This window comes from Candoia aspera, chromosome 18 (genome assembly GCF_035149785.1).
Source record: "Candoia aspera isolate rCanAsp1 chromosome 18, rCanAsp1.hap2, whole genome shotgun sequence".
Classification (NCBI taxonomy): Eukaryota; Metazoa; Chordata; class Lepidosauria; order Squamata; family Boidae; genus Candoia; species Candoia aspera.
In genome coordinates, this window is record NC_086170.1 from 1,111,692 (window position 1) to 1,134,994 (window position 23,303).

General features: G+C 48.4%; 1 protein-coding gene across 3 annotated transcripts in view; it reads right to left on the reverse strand.

Annotated features, from left to right (window-relative positions):
• The window catches only part of ARHGEF10L (Rho guanine nucleotide exchange factor 10 like), a 57,142-nt gene that overhangs the window by 19,628 nt on the left and 14,211 nt on the right, over positions 1-23,303 (reverse strand). Inside the window, exons 5-19 of one of the 3 annotated variants that reach the window (XM_063317645.1) lie at positions 21,504-21,583; positions 20,797-20,880; positions 19,076-19,245; positions 16,633-16,735; positions 14,437-14,532; positions 10,458-10,564; positions 9,111-9,188; positions 8,012-8,191; positions 7,806-7,922; positions 6,513-6,605; positions 6,148-6,321; positions 4,505-4,650; positions 2,456-2,640; positions 1,387-1,502; positions 564-691 (exon numbers count right to left, since the gene is read on the reverse strand). In XM_063317645.1, the coding sequence (XP_063173715.1) occupies positions 564-691; positions 1,387-1,502; positions 2,456-2,640; positions 4,505-4,650; positions 6,148-6,321; positions 6,513-6,605; positions 7,806-7,922; positions 8,012-8,191; positions 9,111-9,188; positions 10,458-10,564; positions 14,437-14,532; positions 16,633-16,735; positions 19,076-19,245; positions 20,797-20,880; positions 21,504-21,583 (1,857 nt within the window). Of the gene's footprint in view, positions 1-563; positions 692-1,386; positions 1,503-2,455; positions 2,641-4,504; positions 4,651-6,147; positions 6,322-6,512; positions 6,606-7,805; positions 7,923-8,011; positions 8,192-9,110; positions 9,189-10,457; positions 10,565-13,253; positions 13,357-14,436; positions 14,533-16,632; positions 16,736-19,075; positions 19,246-20,796; positions 20,881-21,503; positions 21,584-23,303 lie in introns of those variants that run through there. The other 2 variants (XM_063317646.1, XM_063317648.1) reach the window with 2 other exon arrangements.

Below are 23,303 nucleotides of genomic sequence, written 5' to 3' on the forward strand. Positions count from 1 at the left end.
TCAGCCAAATGTGGTTCATCTTTCAGTAAGTTAAAGGCAGATTATGAGGATTTCTGCCTTGGGCAGGGGGTTGGGCTGGAAGACCTTCAAGGTCCCTTCCAACCCTGTCATTCTGTGATTCTATGAGATTCTTCCTTTTTGGGGAAAATGAACAGTTACATAAACACGCTTCTATGAAATCTGGAGTTTGGGAACGCCGAGGAGAAACCATTTCAACCCAGGAGAAATGTTGGTATCTCAAACACCATGGAAGGAACAGCCTTCTTAAGTTATGCTAAACCAACCATTTTGTTTAAAAGTCAACACTGGCTATTTAACCAGGCAGAGTCTTTAGAACCAGGTGGTTCCCAGAATGAAAAAATAAAAGATTGACTCTCCGCTAGGGTGGGTGACCTTGAAGGCCTGGCCAGGTGGGTGACCTTGAAGGCCAGGTGGGTCACCCATACCTGGCTTTGTGTGGAAGGAAGCAGCAATGAGGGGGTAAGCCGAAGCAAGGACTGTGGGAGGTGGGCTTGAAACCTCTGTTTGGGTTCTCTTGTTAAAGAATAAACAATCCCGCGTACTTGTCTGGCTTCCCAGGAAGTAAGAGACGGAGACGGCACTTGTTTGCAGAATGTATTTCCTCTTCCTTCACCCGCATCAGCCTCTGCAGAGCTAAGCACCAGTCCTGAGCTACCGCCATATTCAGGTTCTAGAAGCAAGGAGGAAAAAAAAACACGAATTCATCGGGGTCCCCTTCCCAGAGCAACTGCCTGGGAGGATCATGGCTCCGAACTGCAGGGATTCGTTTACAGCAAAGCCTCAAATTCTGATTTAAACCCATCTCGACGACTTCAGCAGAAACAAGACTCTAAGGTTTCTCCTGTCGCTCATGCACAATACGTTTGCTTCACGTGCCCGCTGGGTTTCTCTAAGAGCCACTCTTTCCAATCCCTCCAAAGCAGCCGGAAGCCAACCCACCCCTGTGTTTGGGGCTGTGGACCCCCAAGGCTGTGAGAATCATGAGCTGATCAGTACATCTGCAGCTCACCAGAGAGAGTAAAGAATGTCAGCACCTGATCCCTCTGCCCTCCACATATTTAGTACGTGCTATACGCATTGATTCCCTGTTTGGTAAAAAAATAAAATAAAAATCCAAGCAGTTGTTACGAGGAGGAGCTGCAAACCCATCAAAGCACATTAAAAGACCTCCAAAACAACAGCATGATGCTACAGCAACTTAACCTCTACATAGAGGGGAGAGATTGGCTTGAACCCAGGAGCTGGAAGGGAGAAAAGACTCAAGCCCCCCCGAGTGGGAACAGGCTACCCCTAAGTTGTTCACAGCTTCTGCATTTCAAACGAAAATATCTCATGCTGTTCCAAATGTAGTAGAACTGGACTCACCTGGTACGTGCCATGGAGAGTGCTGATTAAAAGAGTTATCTGCTGCACCACAGCCAAATCTTTCTGTAGATCCTGGAGCTCCTGAAACAGGCGAGGAGGTCCCAAATATACTTTATCTGGAGGAGACAAACTTGGGACTTTAGGGAGCGCCGTCACCAGAGGGTCGAATTGCCTAGAGAGCGCACACTCAGCCTCTCCCAGGTTCTTTTTAATTCTCTTTGTTTTTCTTTTAATTCATTATTCCTACTACTGGCAAACTCAGGTGGTGGATGCATCCTACCGAAGGCAAAAGAATGCTACAGGTAGTCCTTGACTTATGGCCACAGTCGGGACTGGAACTTCCATCACTAAGTGAGGCGATTGTTGTGAGTCACACCTGATTTCATGACCTTTTTTGCTGCAGTCGTTAAGTGAATCACCACAGTTATTAAGTGAATCACATAGTCATTAAGCAAATCCGGCTCCCTCCATTGACTTTGCTTGTCAGAAGCCAGTTGGGAAGGTCGCAAATGGTGATCACGTGACCCCAGGACACTGCAACTGTTGTAAATACATGCCAGTTGCTAAGCACCTGAATTTTGATCATGTGACTGTGGGGGAAGCACTGTGACGGTCACAAGTGCGAGGACCAGTCATAAGTCACGTAAGTAACTTTGAACGGTTGCTAAACGAACCATTGTAAGTCGAGGACTACCTGTATCGAAGGGGGGGGGAAGGAGACCATTAACACTCTCTGAATTTTACAGGGTACCCAACAGCTTTAAAAATAAAAGCCACCTCAATTAAAATTCAGGAGCTGCAGCCTGTTGAATGCTGGCTCCCTTTCAGGAGAAATACTGGGAAAATTCCCAAGTTCTTCCAGTTTGCCAGTGACACCTAAATCGCCTAAGAACGAGCTAGTAGGACAATCTGTGTGATATTTGAAACGGGGGCCGAAAAGGAATGGGCGGCGTCCAAGGCAGCTCTTGCAAGGCAGGGCTGGGGGGGAAGGCCAGGTGTCCTGACCCCCACGCTGTGTCCCTCCCCGCTGGTAAATTGGGACAGTGGGAAGAGGAGGGGGACCGCTTACTGTGGGAAGACTGGCCGGGCGGCGCGTGTTTCCTGGATCCGACGCTCGGGATGGCCGTGCCGTCCTTGTCCCGAGAGCCGCTCTCCTGCCCGACTTCCAGCACCTGCACCTGTGGGAGGGCCGCGTTCCATTTGATGATATACTTGGGCCCCAGAGGGACCAGGCTGCTGATCTCTAGCTGCCCCCTGCAAAAGAGAAAAACCTGCTGCGGAAAGGAGAGGGCGGGCGCGCCCTGCCTCCAGGCCTGCTCCAGCCAAAGAGCAGCACCAGACGGTCCGGCAGCCATGCTCCGAAACCCCCAAAGCTCTGGGCAGAATTCGCAAGAACACAGCTTCAGGTCCAGCGCAAGACACTCGAAAGATGTGCAAGGGGAAGAAAAAGGCCACACGGGAATCCTGATTTCTTGCGGGTCTCCACAGAGACCCTGCAAATCTCGGATCTCCTCTCTTTCTAAAAACGGCCACCGCGGGCATTGTGCCCCTGGACCGAGGGAGCAAAATGCCTTCCTGCACCACACCTGTCTCAAGAAGACCTCTGCCCAGCGACATACAGGTAGTCCTCTCTTAACAACCATTCGTTTTGTGATGGTTTGGCGTTACAACAGTGCTGCGGAAAACAACTTACGGCCGCTCCTCACACTTACGACCGTTGCAGCGTCCTCAGAGTCATGTGATCACGACTGCAGCGCTTGGCAACTGGTTCACATTTATGACCGTCGCAGCACCCCCTAGTCACGTGATCACCATTTTCAACCTTCCTGGCCAGCTTCTGGCAAGCAAAATCAATGGGGAACCACGTGATTTGCTTAACCACGTGGTTTGTTTAACACCCACGGTGATCCGCTTAACAACCACCACAAAAAAGGTCGCAAAATTGGATCAAATTCACTTGATGACTGCTTTGCTTAGCAACCAAAACTGCGGTCCCAATTGTGGTCTTTAAGCGAGGACTACCTGTACTTGAGAAGGGAAGACATTTTTATTTATTTTATTTATTATTTATTATTTAAATTTACATCACCACCCATCTCCCCCCAATGGGGGACTCTTAACTTAAGACATGCTTAACAACCTTCCATTTCAACTTTTTTTCTGCCCAAACTTTTTAGTGGGCGTGAAGCCTTCTTCCTCACACACCAGGGTGGAGAGTAAGGCATGAAACAGCCCAGCTCTTCACCTTGGGGTGGTCTTCCTTATCTGCCAGGAAAAACCGTCCATCTTTGGAAAAGTTTTTCTGCACCGGAACACGGTTAAAAAATGAAACACATCACCACCACTCCAATTTTTCATGCTGCAGCCTCCCAAATCAGCACAAAGCCTCCCAGAGTCACTTGCTGAGATGAGCGGCTATAGAAATCAAATAAATTAAATACATAAAGATGCTTCAGAGGGTCATGCCTGCCCCACACCAAGCATCCATGGGCACGCAAGCCATTCACACAACCACCTGCGTCCCTCCAGCCCGGAGCAAGCCACGCAGCATGGTCCGAGCCATTCACGTCCTACCTGGTGTTCACTGGCCTGACGAAGAGAAACACCAAAACAAAAGTAATTATCCGATTCTCCTCCCAACCCCTACCCTTTTAGAACTGAAATAATAATAACAACAACAACAACAATAATCCTTTGCAATTTGGAGCGAATGAAGGGCTAAACACAAACCCCAGTGGTGAATTCTTGCTGAGATTTATTTTCTTGGTTTTGTGGCCTTCTCCCCAACCAGCAGGGCCTCCAACTCTGTGGGTGGGTGGGTGAGGATTTCCCACCTTTGTACCACACCGCAGCCTTCTGGAGTTACAAGATTTCCCCCCCCTTTGAACAAGGTGTAACTGTCACAGAGCCTGCCAACAATTCCCCGCAGGGAAGGAAACTCAGACCCGTTTCGAGAGGCTGCAATATGCCCCGAGAATGACAAAGGAACAGATTGCACCCGGGGAGGGCACAAAAACCCTTTGCATTTTTAATTTCTATTTCTGTTCCAACGCGTGCCGGAGCGTGACCTCCTCATGCTTCCTCCTCTCTCTGACACACAACTATTCCGGGCACTCACTTGAAATTGATGTTGGCGCACACCAACGTGTCGTTCAGGAGGAACACCCTGCGCTCCTTGGATTTGATGAGTTGACCCCGGTCCCCATAAACGGTCTCCGTCAGGGTCTCACAAAACAGCAGCTGGCGTTGGCCTGAACTTAACAGCTGGCGAAAGATGGGCGGTGCGGGGGGGGGAAGAAAAATAAAGCAAAATTACAGAGTGAAGCCCTTATCTGAAAATGACCATGGCATTAAAAAGATTCCTGCTTCTAAAGGCTATTTTCCCTGGAGGGAAAAGGAAAACGAGAAAAGAGGTGGGGGGCTAGTCCAGGTATCGTTCAACAAACTATTTAATCATGATTTGTTGAGTAAGCCAGAATTAAATGCCAAGCCACAAATCCCAGCCCACACAGAACATTCTGGCTTAATACAGGTTTTTTTTTTTAATTCAGCCGCTGTCTTGCCCTGAGTAAGCCAACGAGGGGTGTGCGACTCTTCAGATCTGAAGCTGTCTGGGGAAAAATCTGCTTCGTTGTTTAAGATCTGAAATGGACTGGCTCAGCAGGGATGCTTTCTGGCGCCTGAGATGCTGGCACCGGTTTTCGAGGCTGTATTTGCTCTCTGTACGTATTTGCTTGCCTCAAAATGTTTTTTTTTAATTTTTAACGCTTTAAAGTGTCGGCTCCCTTGAAGGCAGCTTCGGTAAAGAGACTGGGACAGGAGCAGGGAGTGAAGCGACCGCGTTTCCAGAGCGTCTTTTCTGCTTTGGCCCCCAACAGCTGCTCGTTCCTAAAGCAAATTTTGCTGGTGCTTGAAAGGCAGCGAACATCTAAATCGGAGCCTCCACATTAGTCTGGGAAAGCAGTAGGCAAACTTCAGCTAAACCTTCCCTTTGGCCATGGCTCTATGGAAGAGGTGGGAACTGATGTCCAGAACAGCTGTTGGGCAGCAAAAGACTTTCAGCTCAGATAACTCTGGACTTCCCAAAATTCAGAGCCCCTGAGAGTTACAGGCAGTCCTCACTTAATGACCATTTGTTCAGCAACGGTTCAGACTTACGGCAGGGCTGGAAAAACTGACTTGCGACCAGTCCTCACATTTATGACTGTCACAGAGTCCCTGCAGTCACAATTCGGGTGCTTGGCAACTGGTTTGCATTTATGACCGTCACAGCGTCCCACGGTCACCATTTTCGACCTTTCCAACCGGCTTCCAGCAAGCAAAATCAACGGGGAACCCTGTGATTCACTAAACAACCACGTGGTTCACTTAACGATAGCAGTGATTTGCTTAACAGCCACCTCAAAAAAGGCCATAAAATCAGGTCCGATTCACTTAACAACCACTTTGCTTAGCAACCAAAATTCTGGTCCCAATTGTGGTAGTTAAGGGAGGACTACCTGTAAATTCCTCTCCCTGCTTGCATGCCTCTTTCCATTCTTCCTATTTGGGTGAAGCAAACAGACCCCCCCAAATTGTCACAGGAATTAGCGAGCCCCCTCCCAGAGCCAATCAAAAGCAAAGCAAACTTTCTGAGCCTGTAGCCCACCAGATGGGTCCAGATGACAACAACGCTTGTATCCGTCATCCGAAGACTCCCGAGGGTGGTGGGAACTGACCGCTGGGTTGGGCATCCTGCCCGTCCGGCCGACAGTCACGCACCTTATGGAGACTGCTGCGGTCGCTGACGCTCCTGGTCAGCTGCTGGATCTCGGCCACCTGGTCAGCCCACCTCTTCTGCTCGTTGAGTTTCTCGGCCAAGGTCTCCAGTTCGGTCAGGGCGAGCTGGAGCGACAGCCTGTCGGGGTGACCTTTCGGTGTGTTCTTCAGCATGTCCTGGCAGGGGGCAAGACAGAGCGGAGCTGGAGGCAGGCCAGGGCACCGTGAGCTGGGCGCCATCTGTGCCCCGGAGGCAACAGGGTCCGCTCCAGATGTTTCCTCAGTCCCTCAAAAGGCCAGGCCAGCCCCTTCCCTCTGCGTGGCACAATCTAGGTGTTCTTCCATAACACAGGAAGCCAAAACGGTACCTGGAGCAGAAGAATAAACTGGGGGAACCTCTGGATGGGCTTCACCATCAAGCCGTAGAGGGTCACGCGGTCCAGGCTGGCCATCTGCTTCTTCTGCAAGAGGGGGAAACATCCACGGTCACAGTCACGCCGCTGAAGTGTGGACCTCCACTCCTCCTTCTCCAGGGTGCAGGTGGCCCTTTCTTTGCGCTGCCAGTCTCAGCACAGCACTGGCACCGGGCTTGCCCCTTTCAGCATCGCCTCTGCTACGGGCCCATCCACAAGCCCGTTTTGCCAACCGAGAGAATTCAGTCTGGGCCAGAGAAAACCATTCTGCTCTACAACTCTACTCCTACGTAGGGCTTTGGATCCAGCCCTTCTCCATCGGCATCCGATTCTGCAGCTGTAAAGCACCTTGGTCTCTCGCCAGCCATCTGGGCAAAACTTTCATCGCCCGGCACATGGAAATGCACACCACGGACTACAACATTTCAAGCCTCTGACCACATTCCTCCATTATTCTTATTTACCCCCACAAGGACACCCAATTAACTGAGCAGATTAGCCCCAAATTATTAATTTTTCTCCTTCTGAACTCAACTGCAGACAGCAAATACTGTTTCTCATTATAACCATTAGATTCCCCACAATGCATTCACATTCAAATGCACTTAGCTGTAGAATGGATTACTTAACTAATTCAATTATCTTTGTTCAGTTGCAGCTTTCATAAAAATCTAAACACTCAACAGCTGAAACATCAAGCACACATGCAGGCTTCTTCATCCCATCCTTCATCTAACCTCAGATGGGTTAGGAGCGATCACACATCTGTAGAAAACCAGGATGTACAGGTAGTCCTTGACTTACGACCATTCGTTTAGCAACCATTCGAAGTTACGACAGCACTGGAAAAAGCGACTTACAGCCAGTCTTCGCACTTACGACCGTCACAGCGTCCCTGCAGTCACGTGATCAAAATTCAGGTGCTTGGCAAGTGGCACATATTTACGATGGTTGCAGCGTCTCAGGGTCATGGGATCACCATTTGTGACCTTCCCAAACAGCTTCCGACAAGCTAAGTCAATGGGGGAAGCCAGATTTGCTTAACGACCGCAGCAAAAAGGTCGTAAAATCAGGTGTGACTCACTTAACAACCACCTCGCTTAGCGATGGACATTCCGATCATGGTCGTAAGTCGAGGACTACCTGTAGAAGGCTGATGGATAGACTTTTACGACTACTAAACTAAGAACAACCCATTGTTGGGTCTGCCCCACATTCCAGGACCTTTGTGACATCTGTTCTTCTTACCTTGAGGAACTCTAAGAAAGCCGGCTTGGTCAGGCACGCCTTCTTGATTAAGGACATGGCACTTGTGAAGTTGTTGACGTACTCGCTGTACACATCCAACACCATGGACTTGGAGAACTTGAGGGAAGAAAAGAGAAATGGAGGACGGTGAGGCCCCAAGATTCGCTTGGTGTGGCGGGAGCCGTTCTAACCGAATAATGGCTCACCGATGCCACGAAGAGGTCCCCGATCTTCTCCATGGAGTCCCAGTCAACCACGCGTGAAGACAAGGCAATCTGGAACATGGAGTGGCACTGCAGGATCTCTTTGACCCGAAAAAAAACCATCTGGCATTTCCTGGCGCTGAGAACTTTGGGCTCCATCTCCGTCAAGGGGTTCCTGTAATCCTGTTCGGGAGAGGAGAGGAAACACCACCGCTAGGCCTGGGAAGACGCCCAATTTCCCGATCGTTCCCTTTGGCCCACCCGATGGAGTTACATATCCTGGGAAGTCCCCCCCAATTTAGCAGTTGGAACAGGCTTACCGGGGGGGACTTCCCAGGATACGTAACTCCATCAGGTGGGCCAAAGGAGGAGGGATTTCAGGAAATTAAGCCCCCAACGCTTAGAAACTTAATTTTCACGTGGGCTCTAGAAGATGGCAGCCCCAAGCTGAGCTTGGCTGATCCCAGGAAGCTAATTCAGGTTGGACCAGCTTCAGCATGGAATGGGAGACCACCAAGACAATCGGCTTAACCAGGAGGTCAAAAAAACCAATTCTCTGTTGTTGTCTGAAAAGGCACAGGCACATGGCCAGAACCCTTCTGCCATCTCGACGAAAGGATGTGAGAGATGGGCAATGGGTAACCAAGAGAGGGTCGTACAAGTAGTTCTCGTTTAATGACCGTTCGTTTAACAGTCCAAGTTACAACAGCCTCAGAAATAGTGCTTTATGACCTGTCCTCACACTTACAACTTGCAAAACGTAGCACCACCCTTACCTCGAGCACTTAGCAGCCGGCTCTCATTTATGACCAATTGCAGTGTCTTGTGGTCACTTGATCATGATCTGTGACCCTTTTTGCCAGTTTCCAGCAAAAAACGTCAATTGGGGAAGCTGGATTTGCTTAGCGACCGTGGTGATTCGTTTAATGACCTGTGACTCACTTAACAATCATTGTGAAAACGGTCGTAAAATTGGGTCCGGTTGTGTGGTGACTCATTTAATGACCACACTACTTAACAACCAGTTTCCTGGTCCCTACTGTGGTCGTTAAGTGAGGACTACCTGTATTCTTTTTTCCCAAGAAGTAAAAATTGGTAATACCTGTAAAATGCGCCTCAGGGAGTCCACGTAGCTTCTCTCGCTCTGCACGATGGAGCCCAGAATGTGACGGCGTATGACCTGGGGCCCCCAGAGGGAAAAAGCAGAGGCACAGAATTAAGCAGCTTGTGGAACTCACAGCCACAAGAGGGGCCATTCAGATTCATCTCGCCCTAATCCACAACCCAATTTGCAAGACCTGCTCTCCTAAATTCCATTTAGGTAATGGGGTTGCAGAGAGCAGGCTGCGCTTGGCACACCCTCAGATGCACTCTCCTCAGTTTCCAAGGTGGGGCGGCCTGCCTGTTGAAGCAACACTCAGAGGGCACAACTCCAGATCAGCTCTTTCCAATTACTGCCAGAAAATGCACCGGGATATTCCAGAAGGTGCCGAGTGATCTGCCACTTCATCCCTAACAGCCACACTGAGGGACACCTCTAATGCATGCATTTTGGGGGATGGTTTTGCATTTTAACGTTTGTGCATCTCCATGCACAACTGGGGTGGACTCATTCATAAGAGAGCTGTCCAATGTGTTTGTTTAGGGCTCTAACCGAAGCAGGATTTTCTCTCTTCTCGTAGCAAAACTACGAAGACTAGGGCCAAATTAACTTCTTTGATTAGAAAAAAAACAGTATCTCCATTTATGGTTGACTGGAAACCCCTTACAGACTTTTTATATGAAATGGAACAAAATGCAGTTATGATTTGTGGTTTAGATGATTAGGAAAAAAACCTGCATAGCAGGAAAAAGTGAGCTTTTTTTGTAATCATAGAGCAGGGCTTAATTTTGCAATTGTACTTGTATTTGCTGCAGAAGAAATCGGAAGCTTCTTTCTATTTCTTTCTGTTCCTTCTCTTTGCACTTTTTCTTTTTTCTCTTAGTTCTTTCTACCCTTTACTAGCTTGTGTTAGTTTTTATGTCCTTTGTAAAACTTTCAATAAAAAAATTATTAATAAAAAGCAACATACAAAGACTCTGTACAATCTTTGCAATGACAGTCCAAGATGACAGGAACTCAGATCTTCAATATTAACTATTTTTGCTCTCTAGCCTGGCTGACCCCAGACAGATGTATTTCCCACTGCTTCCTCCAGGACCCTTATTTATTCCTTAAGGCTTAGATCACACTCTTCTCCCAGCAGCTGCAGATGGCACGCGCAGCCCGCCCTGCTCCATCATTTCCCCACAACAGCTCTGCAGGGCAGGGCAGGGCGTGCGCATGGGGTCTTTTGCAAAAACAGGGGCTCAGTAGCGCTGGCCCCCAAACCCCAGACAGGTCCAGAGAGAGAACCCAGTTCGAACCGGCCAAAAACTGTTGAGGTTGAGCCACGTCCCCAGAACAAACCTGCTGGGGATTTAACCCTTCAGGCATTGGCCCTAATTCTGGTAGCTGATGTTTTGCATCCGAAACCGGTACCTCCAGGAACCCCATGTCGTCTTCTTCAGAATCACCTGGGAAACAAAAAACACATAAAATAAAAATAAAGTGACCCACCGCCTTAGCAAGGGGGAAAGGTCCGTGTATTTGAGGAATGCTGTTAATGTCCACAAGGCAGAATGGAGCAATGTTGAATGAACTTAAAGTTCACTGGCAGGGAAGGGATCCCGCTCACACGCTTCAAGTCACACATCTCCTCCAACTCGAGGTTTAAAATATGTTTCTAGACCTCAACAGTATGCAGCCAAACCATTGAGAAACTGGCAAAATCAGGAGGAAATTGAGGCCATCGCAGCCACTCTAAGAAGTCCATTGGAGTTGGGTGGCTCATGATTTCAAATAAATAAATAAATTGAGAAAGTCACAGTTTTGCTGATTGTTACTGAACACACAGGGCAAAATTAACTCCTCTGCTCGGCCTTCTGTTCTGAATATTGCCTTAGTCCACAGCAATGATACAGAACATTTAAAAAAAAAAATTATTTTATAGGTTATTTGGTGCCTAATCATTTTTCCCAAGAAAATTGGAGGCAAAGGGCTTGCGAGACAGGCAGACAGACACCGCAGAGTTTCCCATGATCCCTCACCAAATGGGCAAAGCGAGGCTGGAAAATCTGTTACCCATTCAGAATCTATTACAATTTGGTCTAGGCTGGCTTGAAATCGGCTGCATTGTGATGGAAATATTGAGCCATTTCAAAGAAACTCAAAATGCAGTATACATCAGGAAGGAAAGAAGGGAGGAAGTTCCTGGTCCTCATTAAAATATAAAATCCTTTAGAAAGAAAAAGCGAAAGAGAAAATGAATAGATGCAAATTCCACAGTTACTTTTGTTTCACAGCCTTTTTCACTTTCAAAAACAGCACCTTCAAACCGCCCAGAGAAGTTGGGAGTCAGGTGACGTTTATTATTATTATTATTATTATTATTCAGCAACTTCACACTCCTTGAGCGGTATTAACCGGTGCACCAACAATTCAAAGTCCCAGTTGAAAAAAGCAAGTTTCTAATTTTTTTTAAATGCAAACCAATCTGTCTGCAAGACCTTTTCAAGCACAGACCAATTGACGATGGGGCTTTGCCGCCCCTTCCCCTTTATTCCAGAGGTCTACGAGGGTCAGGGTCAGGGTTAGATCTTGCAACTGCCATTGCAAGATCCTCAGACAACCATCCGCAAGGCTGACACTTGTCCACCCATGGATAAAATGCTTCAGCCGCAGCACCGGCACCCGTTCCTGCTGTGTTTTTCCAGACAGCATCCTGCTGCCTTGGGCCCTTGCATCATTTTATCCTTGCAGCAATCTTAGGATGACCGGGCGGGGGCAGAAATCTACCGGTAGAGCTCTGCCCTCTGAGCATGTGCAGAATTTATTTCTCCGTCGCTGCTGAATAATCATCCCACAGCACAGAAGTTGGGCCTGAGTCTAGGTTTTCGTTGGGACAAGAACTTCTAAGCAAGTTTCCTTCTGAAAAAAAGGCAGGGTGGTGGTGGTGGGGATTGCCATTCCTAGGGACAGGAAACCCAGTTTAGTGGCAGAACCCATACTTTGCCCGCTAAGCACCCTCCGTGCATGCATCTCCATAGAAACGTCAGAGAAACATTGCAAAATAAACATAATCCTGGTCCACTTGGTCTGAGGTCCTCCTTCCAAAAGTGGTCAGGCAGAAACGTTTCAAAAGCCCACCAGAAGGGCATTAAAACAGAGATATCTCTCTTGTCCCCCTCCACATAATTGGTTTGCAAGGCTAAACTGCTCCTGACTGGGGAGGTTCTATTCACAGCGCTCACGGACAACGCAGGATTTGGATTTAGCTCAAACAAAAAGTCCAGCTGTCCCTATAGTAGACACCCAAACTCCTTTGGGGGCCCCACGAGGGAAGACTGAGGGCCATGGCTTATCTGCCCCCTGCCCCACCCCTCAAACAATCAACGAGTTTTTAATTAACCGGTCCTCTGTGAATTTGCCCCCCGCTGTGTGCTGTGAACATGGATCTTTGCTCACAAGACTGGGAGGCGTTTTGGCTATGGGGCAAAGTGACTCAGCAAAAGTCCACCCGCTTGGCACCGCAGGCACTGCCCGTGGAATCCAAGAGGATTCCTGGCTGGGCAGCGTCTCCAAACAGGAGTCCTGCCAAGACGGAGGAAGTAAACAAAAATTGCCCCATTTTTACGGAGCCACGTTGTTCGAAGGGACCAGAAGGACACGCAGAGAGGCGCCATCCAACCCAAATCGTGGGCTGACCCGGGCAGAAAAAGCAGGAGTGAGCGACTCAAGGAAGTAAGCCAAGCTGCGTGGTTTGGGGAGAGACCGGAGCATTAGAGGGTGCTGGATGGGGAGGAGGGAGATTTGGTTTGGGTTCCTGCTGCACGTGATGTTGCCCAGGGGACCCTGTGCCAGCTCACCCTACCCCACAGGGCGCAAGGCAGACCTGTGCTCAGACAGAAAAGGCAAGATATAAATAAAATAAAGCGCAGCCAGACGGGAAACAGACTGACTTCCCTCGACTGCAATTAACCCCCCCGCCCTCTTGCGAAGGCAGGGCCAGCCACGCAGGCTGCGATGCCACCGAGTTTGATCTTGGCAGCTCCTGCGGGAGGGCCCTTGGGCGAAACCGATGCTCTGCTGCGCCCAAAACAGACGCGCACCCCTGGCACGGGGTCTGAGCACCACGGGCAAGATCCGCCGGCTCCCCGGCCTTACCTGAGAGCGAGGAAGAGGAGGAGGAAGAGAAGTGAACGATCACATACTCCTTGCTGCTCTGGTGCCGTCTCCTCCACATCTTTCCCGCGGGAGGTCTTCTGCCCCCCTCCCTCCAGGCAGCCCGAAACTTCCTCTTTCTCAAAACTCACACTAACTCGGTGCCCATCTGAGCCTGAGGCTCTCCATCCCGGCAGAAGAGGGCCCGGGTACCAGCCAGACGGCGAAGGACCCCAGCGGGATCCCAGCCGGCAGAGGGGGAAAATGGAGGGCGTTTGCCGCTCGGGGAGGGGTGAGGATTGGAGGGCGACAGGAATAGAGCAGTGATGGCACGGCTGACCTTTTTCCTTCCCTAATTTTGGAACAGCTGCCCGCCTCACTTGGGAAACCAGCCATCCGGGGAGGGCGATGGAGGGCGGAAGCAGCTTGAGAGGGGGGGGGCAGGGTCTCCAAAAACATCCTGGCTTAGAAATCTTAGAAATCGAAGAATTTACGAATCTCACAGACTGCAATATACAATACAGCAGTAAAACATTTCCACCTTTGGGAACTTGGCCATTTGCAAATAGTGCCTGGGAACTGAGATGCAAAACAAACCCCACCCCCCTGCAAACACAGTGGGGTATATTAAGTATTAGAAATAGTAGACCTAAACATTATTTGGTGTTTCCCCCCTCCCCCAGGAGAAGCAACAGACACGGATGCATCCTCATCTTCCCTCCTAATATTAACCCAGAAGAGAATTAGTCAATATACAGAAATGCTAAAGCGAGAAAAAAGGAGGAGAATTTAGTAGCAGAGTGCTTGCAAGCAAAGAAAGCCCACAAAGGCTGGGGCATTCCTGAGAAGCTGGGCTCCCCAAAAAACCCCTTTCCAAATTTCCCTTTTTCCTAACCTCCGTGGGTTGGCGAGGGACTGTCCAGCGGTGAGCAGAGTCACAGGGCAGGCTCACAAAAGCCCTTTCTGTGTCCCCTCAATTGCACACAAGAAGAGACACAGATCGGCTTACCCCTTCTGCTATCCATAAAGCACTATTTTTCAAGCATTGGCAGCCCGTTTGCCCAGAACCTGAGCGAAACGCATGGATTCCAGGCAGGTGCGAGTCACTCCATCAACCACCAGCCGATGCCATGCTGCACATCAAACCATGCTTCTGTATCTCAGGGGGATCCAGAGGGATCTGTACCTTTCTCTGTGGACAAGCTATGGACCTTGGAGACCTCCCCGGTCCAGGAGAGAGAACGCGTCCCCAAAATCCTTCTGCCTGGCTCTCCATCCGCAGCTACGGCGAGGGAAGTATTACAATCAGCAGCGCCTAATTCTTTCGCTCATGAATTCAAATGTTTGTTCTTTGGAAAAAGCATCTTGGCAGGATTAGACCTATCTGGCATTTTCTCCCCTCTGAAAAGCTGAGCTGGGCCTTCTTTCTCTACTTCAATTGCAACCCGCAGTCCTTATATAACCATTGCATTTATATAATTGTAAAAGAAACTCGGAGTGAATGTGAAGTTCAGCTGGTTCCTAATATTTATTTCCCCCATGTAAGCACTTCTGGAATTACTCTATCAATGTTTTGCAACGCGCCTGGCAAAAGAGGGAAGTGGGTAAGAAAATTGCACGGTGGACGATCTTCAGATGGCAGATCGAGGGAGACGTCACCCATTCCACGTGTGTGTGTGTGTGTGTGTTTGTGTGCAAGAGAGAGAAAAAGTCGAGGCTGTGTTCTGCAACTCACATCTCATCCTTCACGACTTGCTCGCTTTCCAGAAACATTTTACTTATTTATTATTTATAAATTTATTCACGGCCCATCTCTCCCCAACGGGGGGACTGGGCAGCTTACAATAAAACAAGATTAAAATATAAAGCCATTACAATTATAAAATACAGTAAAAGTATCAATATAATTTTATACCCAGTTCACAGCAAATGTTCAAAGATGGCCAGCCCCATAAAAAGAACTAATTTTTTTTTCAGATTTAAATACCAACACACTATTCACTCAGAGAAAGAATCACCAACTTGCAAGGAACATAACGTTGTCTTTAAAAGTTTAAAAGCCTGTGAAAATACCAAGGAAGTCCAACTCCAAAGGTTATTCTCAAAAAAAGTAAAAAAGAAAGACGCCAGAGATATGGTCCTCTCTCATCTCTATGAGAAGCAGAAGCACAATTAAAGTAATTATTTCAAGGCAAAACATCTTGGGACCCAGGAATGGCGTATAGAAGAGAGATAATTAATTTACTAAACGTAAATTAAAGTGTGAAGGAGATAGCAGGAGGGAAAAAAATATCCTGGTCTCACTTCCAACATTCTCTGGAAACAAGGCTAATCTAGAGGGGGAATTTTCTTTCTTTCTTTCTTTCTTTCTCTTTCTTTCTTTCTTCCTTTCTTTCTTTTTCTTTCTTTCTTTCTTTCTCTTTCTCTTTCTTTCTCATTCATTCATTCATTCATTCAATTTATATAGCCGCCCATCTCAAACCAGTGACTCTGGGCGGCTAACAACCATAAAAACAGTTAAACGATTAAAACAGTACAAAAGCCTGTCGGGGTCCGCACAACCAGGAAATGGGGCCCTTCCCACAATTTTTGCATTTCGCAAGCAAGCCGGCAGAGCCAGGACCGCTAAGTGGCTACGCCCTATTTATCGAACCCAGTAGCCACTTTGGCTTTGCAAATGTGAGACTCAGTTGGCCCCTCAGACCTCAGTAAAGCAGAAAATCCACCCACTGCCTTTCTTCGCATCTCGCTGGCCGAACGCACGCGTCCCTGAGTTCGACTGAATTTCCAAAAGAATTTTAACGCATCAGCCCATGCCATTTCACAACAATTCTCTCTCTCTTCTAATGCATCTACCCCGTAATACCTCTTCCCTCCTGCTTTTTAAGGCAGCAGATTTTGCCACTTCAGGAGCCTCCGTAGCAGCCGAATGGCACACTCGAATCCCGGGAAATACAAACATTTTCTGTCTCAGGCACTTTTCCCCCTTTTTTGTCTCATCAATTGTAGAGCTATAAGGGAAGCTGTTATGAGGAAAGAGAAACTATGCCTTCCCTAATGACGAAACTGAGGACTTTCTGAAACAACCCAGAACGGAAAGAACCCAGGGTTATTCCACCCGAGTCCTAATTTTTAGAGGACGTATCGGTCATCAGTTTAATTGCGCTATCTAATTAGCTTTGCTCTTAATGCATTTAATAATCTGATGGCTGGATTTTGTATTTTCTGCCGCTTTGCTGTTCATCTTTTAACGGAGCTGGGCTTTGCCGTGAGGGCTTTCAGCAAAAAGGGTGGGCGAAGAAAATGAACGACAGTAAAACGATTGTCCGTTAGGTCACCCCGAACGCAACAGGCGTGCAGAATGCCAAATAAGTCCTGTTACCTGGGATATCTTTCTTATGCAGGAAAGTTCGCATAACAGCAATCTTTGTCTTTTCCAGACCATCCTTGGTGCCACTCTTTGCCGCTTTCATCAACTGTGTCATCTGCACAAAATCAATTAAAAAATATATATAGAAGACAAACCTGTGGTTTTGGATATCCTGGCCAAAAAAACCCCTCTCGCTGTTATTTCAGTTCAGAAAAATACAGGCTAGTCCTCACTTAACAACCACAACTGGGACCGGCAACTCCATCGCAAAGCGAGACATCATATGACCACAACAGACTTATGACCTCACTTTTCCCTGTGGTGGTGAAGTGAGACATCACGTGACCATGACTTGCAATTTCACTGCCAGCTTCTCCACTGACTCTGCTTGTCGGAAGCCGGCTGCGAAACTCGCAAATGGTGGTCACATGACCATGGGACGCTGTGATGGTCGTAAGTGCCTGCTGCTCGGGAAGCACCTGAATGGCAATCATGTGACCACAGGATGCTGCAACAGTCATAAGTGTGAGGACCGGTTGTAAAGTTACTTTTTCAGCGCCGTCGTGTTGCTAAACAGGGCAGTCATTAAGCGAGGACTACCTGTACTCTTTTTTACGTTCACAACAGCTCCCAGTAATTTACCGTTTCTGAAACGTACAGCCCGCTCTTCCCCAAGCAGATTGCAAGCTAAACTCTTGAATTGTCAAACCTCGCTGTTTGCCAAGGTTTCAGTTTTTCAATCTTTTGTTGTTACAGATGCAATGTTAAAAATCCCGGGAACTGGGAGTGGGTTTGGAAAATCTGGGCGGGTGCTAAGCAGGTCTCCAGAGAGAGCATATTCCCCAAAAGCATTTCTTGCTTGCCTTGGCGTAATTCTGCAGCGGGGAACTTCCGGACAAGGGCCCCAGATGCTGATGAAGGAGCCATGAAGAAGATGCACAGCTCCTAAACTAAACTATTTCATATTGAAATAGTGAAATAGCGAAATCATATCTGTCAGCCTCTCTTTTACACGCTCTTTGGACGTCTCCTTTCCTTGCCCCCTGGCCCCAGCGTCGCCCAGTCACTTTTCTTAAGTCTAAATAAGAACAGGAACAAGCTGCAGGATTGAAAGCATCCTATTTTTTAAAAAAAGTTTAACTCTTGCACAGAAGAGAACGGAGCAGCAAGCAGGGAGTGAAGGCCCAGGACTCAGACAGGAGCAGAAAATGCAGAATCGAAACAGCGCGGGAAAGAAAAATGAAACCGCTGGCGGTCCGGAGGAAGGAGGACAGTACCTTACAGTCGTATCTCTGCCTCAGCTCCTGCATCTCTCTCCCCCCGACTTCCAAAGCCCGGATGTCCCTCTTAGTCCCGAAGCATCTCTCCTTTAGCCTGCGAAGGTCGGGAGAAAGCTGCCACCCCCAAAATTGAGCGCCAGCGAAGAAGAGAGGGAGCCGCGGGAAAAGGAAGAGAGAGACGCACAGAAATCGGGGTGAGCAGCGACAATCTCAGCAAACGCTCGGGGGATGGCAAGGAGGCATCAGAAGGGCCCAGCAGGCAGCAGCGGGGTTGGACCGAGCTGGCGAGCAGCGTTCCTACGTCCCCTTGGTGAGGGTCCTGAACAACGTGGGCTGCCCCTTGGCTTGGATCTTTGAGACGAATCCAATGATTCGTCTCCAACCAAGAGAAACAGGAGCGCTGAAATTGCTTTACAGCTAGTCCTCGCTTAACAACCATTAATTTAGTGATGGTTCAGACTTACGACGGTGCTGGGAAAACCCAGCTTACGACCAGTCCTCACACTTATGGCTGTCACAGCATCCCCACATTCACGGGATCACAATTTGGGCTCTGGGCAGAAATTAAGTTTGTATAATAAACATTTATATCTGTGCTGGGGAAGGTCTGAAGTCCCCTTCTTTTTTGCTATCTCTGCACTGTCTTTGTTTTTCTTTTTTCTTTAATTCTGTATGCAAGCTTTTCTCTATTCTGTATTGAACTTTACTTGAAATTCTAATAACGTTCTTATAATTAAAAAAAAACACAACGATTTGGGCGCTTGGCAACCGGTTCACATTCATGACCATCGCAGCATCCCATGGTCGTGTGATCGCCATTTTCGACCTTCCTGGCCAGCTTCCAGCAAGCAAAATCAGTGGGGAACCGCGTGATTGGCTTATCAACCATGTGGTTTGCTTAACGACCACCGCAAAAAAGGCTGTAAAATCGGGGCAGATTCGCTTAATGACTGCTTTGCTTAGCGGCTGAAATTCTGGCCCCAATTATGGTTGTTAAGCGAGGACTACCTGTAGCGGAGACCCCACCTCCCCTCCCTAGTCCTTCTCAAGAGGGAGAGGCTCACTAAGGACTTGAGAGATATTTCCTGCCATCAGAGAAAATGCCAGCCTCTCGGGCAGACCCATGTGCTGGAAACCACGCGAAGGCTTTGCTTCCGCTCCCGCTGCCCAATCACCTTTGGCTGGAAGGACACTTTGGGCTTGGCGTGGACTGCATCTGCCTTGCTCTCGTCGGCCGAGTCCTCGCTGTAGCTCTCGAACTCGCTGGAGCTCCAGCCTACGTCTTCCGGATCCTGCAGGGCATTTGCGTGCTGGACGTCTTCATAAATTAAGCTCCTCTGCGAATCTGGAAGAGGGAGACGCGCATGGCACCGCTTAGCCAAGGGTGGCGACAGGCGGGGCAAAGAGGAGCCCAGAACCAGGAGACCTCGAAACAGAATAATGACAGGAAACTGCAGAGAGTACATCAGATGGCACAGGGTGAATTAAAAAAAAAGGTGGAATTAAGAGAAGTAAGTGCAGGTTATTACCCAAGCTAGAATATCTTACTGAGTGGTACTGGGGCAATTTCCTCCTAGAGTCAGCTGGGAGTTTTTATTCCAAACAAGAGCAGGGATTCATAAACTCCCTAAATGCAGGCCTGGATTATCCCCACGGCCGAGGTCTTCTGCAGGGATTGCTAACAAGGAAGGAAGGAATTAAATGTCGCACCATCAGCTGTCTTCCAAAGGGGCAAAAGTCCAACGTCCTTCTAGCTACACTGAGTGGGAAAAGCAAAACAGGGATCTAAAAGCAGAAGTCTTTCAATTACAGGCACCCTCTTAAAAACCTCAGTAGCATTTTGCCAATTGAGACCGGGCAAGCTAGCGTAACAGTTGTCTTCTATTTGTTGTTTTTTATTGATAAAAGAGAAACATTACCAATCAGGTCTGAAAATGTAAGGAATATTTTATTGTAAACGGCCCAGAGTCCCCCATGAGGGGGAGATGGGCGGTGAATAAATGTATAAATAAATAAAATAAAATAAAATATAGAGAAAAGCATTGTGATTTGGCAAGAAAATCCTCTTGCTTCTCTATGCAGATAGTCCTCGCTTAACAACCACAACTGGGACCATAATTTTGGTCGCTAAGCAAATCTGACCCAATCTTATGACCTTTTCTGCAGCGGTTGTTAAGTGAATCGCCAAGGCCGTTAAGCAAATCACGCAGTCATTAGGCGAATCACACAGTTCCCCATTGGTTTTTCTTGCCAGAAGCCGGCCTGGAAGGTCAAAAGTGGCGATCATGGGACGCCATGACGTTCATAAATGCAAACCGGTTGCCAAGCGCCCAAATCGTGATTACGCAACTGCGGGGACGCTGAGACAGTCGTAAGTATGAGTACCGGTCGTAAGTCAGCTTTTTCAGCACCTATCTGGGGTTCCTGACTTCTGTTCACAGAGGGAAAACAAGTTGGGGGATCACGGGTCACTTGCTAGCAGAGCACTTGCGCGTAAGGAACGTCCCGGAGAAGAAAATTCCTCTAACACTCGCAAGTCTTTTAAAACACTGAATATATTCCTTTAATTCCTTTAAAACATAAAACTGGGGTCGCGTTCTATCCAGAGCAGGTAGGTAAACCAGTGAAGTGCAAACTGACTTATTAACCCAGGATCACGCATAGGTCCCTCCTTTTCTTTCTGTCCCGACTTCACGGCACGGGCCTGCCTTTTTGCCCCTTTAAAAGGAGAGAAGCCTTTTAATTGCCCCACTAAGGACAATTTCACGAAGAGGGCCGAAGAGCATGGAGAAGGGGCATGTCGAAGGACAGGAGGGGAACGCGGCAACCGGTGATCTCGAGCAAGGAGTAAGCGTGCGAAGAGTGAGAGAGGGGCGTGGTGTGCGTGTGTGCCTACCACACTGCTGCGCGTCGGCTTTCTCGCAGGGCACGTCATCGTAAATCACTTCGTCCTCTGCAGAGGGGAAAGTAAATTGGTCACCTGGAATAAAAAAATGACACAAGGTGGGGGGGCTGAAGGATGCACCTGGGAGGGATTTGGCCACACGGAAACCATCAACCAGGAGGGACTAAGTCAACGATGATATTAACGCGATGGTGAGACAAAGCCACAGTGAGGACTAGAATCTTGGCCTGCTGGAGTTACACTGTCTCTACACGTAGTCCTCGACTTATGACCACAATTGGACTGGAACTTCTGTTGCTAAGCAGTGTGATTGCTAAGCGAGTCACGCCCAATTTTATTACCTTTTTTGCTGCGAATCACTGTGGTTGTTAAGCGAATCTGCCTTCCTTTGTCGGAAGCTGGCTGGGAAGGTCGCAAATGGGGATCACGTGACCCTGGGATGCCGCGACCGTCATAAATTCATGCCGGTCGCCAAGCACCCGAATTTTGATCACGTGGCCGTGGGGACACTACAACAGTTGTTAAGTGCAAGGACCGGTTGTAAGTCACTTTTTCCAGCACTGTCGTAACTTTGAACAGTCATTAAACCAACAGTCATAAGTCGAGGACTACCTGTACGGTGAGCAATCCAGAGCAAGTTATCTATCGCTTCCCACACCCAGCCACCAACAGACAATAAATATGTCTCCGTGCCCTACCTTGAGTTGAGTTTCTCTTCCAGCTGTAGATTCGTGTCCCGGTCTGAGAGAAGCCTCCATTGCTCACAGCGCCCTCCAACCTGAAACAGGAAGGCGGTTTTGCAAAACGTGCAGGATCCAGATCTATTTCCTTCACACCCATAAACTCTTTCTGGCTTCTTTCCCAAGCAGGTGCAGACAAGGTATTCTAAAGAGGAACAGGGATGGATCAGCACCCCTTCAAAGCTTCTGCCTCTCGTTCTCACGGGAATCACTTGCATTTCTCCAGGCCAAGTGGCTATTCCTGAACTTCGCCTGCCAGGAATCATCTTATGGCCCCTGAGCAGGCGTCCCTTACAGGAAGCAAAAAAACTCAATTGCACCCAACGATCAGCTAGAATCCAAGCAGGAAGAGATTTCGTCTCTTGTTATCTTCCTCTGCCACCCAACGTCTTCCTGAAAAAGGAATCCATGCCCAAAACATCAGGGGTGGCAGGAGAATTCGTTTTTAGTTGGGTTAAGGTCTCCCCCCTTGCAGCATCTACTCATGCAAGGTTTTATCAGAATCCCAAATTGCAGCAATTAAAGGAAGGTGCAAAATACTTGCCCAGGTATTAAGGCTGCACCATTTTGCTGAGCCTCTCATGCACAGATTTCCCTGATGGTGAAGGGCAGGGCTTTTGGAAGCAATTGGGGGGAAGAGCCAGGGAGCCCCCACCCACCCAAAAAAACTCAGTCCACAATTACTCCCAGGAAACTGCCACTAAGCATTTAACCTACTCCCAGGATTAAGGGTCCTCTGAGGCCAGCAACCAGTGCCAAGTAGCAAAACTGCCTTCACGGTTCTCATACAGGCAACTAACACAGCCCATTCTAGGTTCCCCCCAAGCTTTTGCCATCCCAGCATCTTAATTTACCAAAAAAAAAAAAAAAGTTGCTTTTTGTTAATCTGGAATTCAACTGCCAAGATTTCCTGCAAATCAGCCCAAGATCACAAGCCCCCCACCCCTGCCAGCTCACGTCCTTTGAATGGGCCCAGGGTTGATCTGCCAGAAATAAGCAGAATTTCCCCCAGATCCATAATGCCTTTGGTGTTTTTAAGCACGTCGTAACACTACCTGTGTGTCAGTGGTTCTGCACTACGCTGTGGTACCAGTCCACCCTCCTCTCTCGTCTGTGCACAACCCCAATTTTCTGGGCACAGGCAAGAAGATCCCCTAAGACATTTGCCAGGAGACCATACCCTGAAGATGGCAGAGGCTCCCTGGACGCATCCCCGCCTTCCAGAGGAAGGATGCTTAGATTTTCGCCCTTGCTCGGCTTCCTCACACTGCAATACAGCACAACGCCCCTCCCTCTCTTTGCAGGGCACGCGATGGGCTTCCAGCAATCTGGACTCCTCCCTGTCCAGCACCCTTCAGCATCTTCTAAATGGAAACCCTTTTCGAGCAGCTGGCCTCCTCCCACCATCCCTCTCTTAATGGACAGAGCTGGGAAGAGGTTCATAAAAGCCACTCTTCTTGGCAACAGAAAAGGAAAGAGAAAAAAAAACAAAAACAAAAACCCTTGCCAAGTGCATTAACATAGCAATTTCGATTTATCTGTTCAGCTTTTAAGTCTGTCTCGACTCCTGGCAACTTTGGGGACAAGGAAGCAGCCTGGGATGATGAAATTCCCAGAGACAGGAGAAGATGAGCTGCTGGCGTGCATTCTTCCCTCACTGGGCACAGCTCCACAGACTTGATTCTCCTTTTGTCTCAGTTTGAAAAAAGTGCAAAATGAGTATGATCCCAGTTAATCAAAACTGCTGCAAAAACAGCG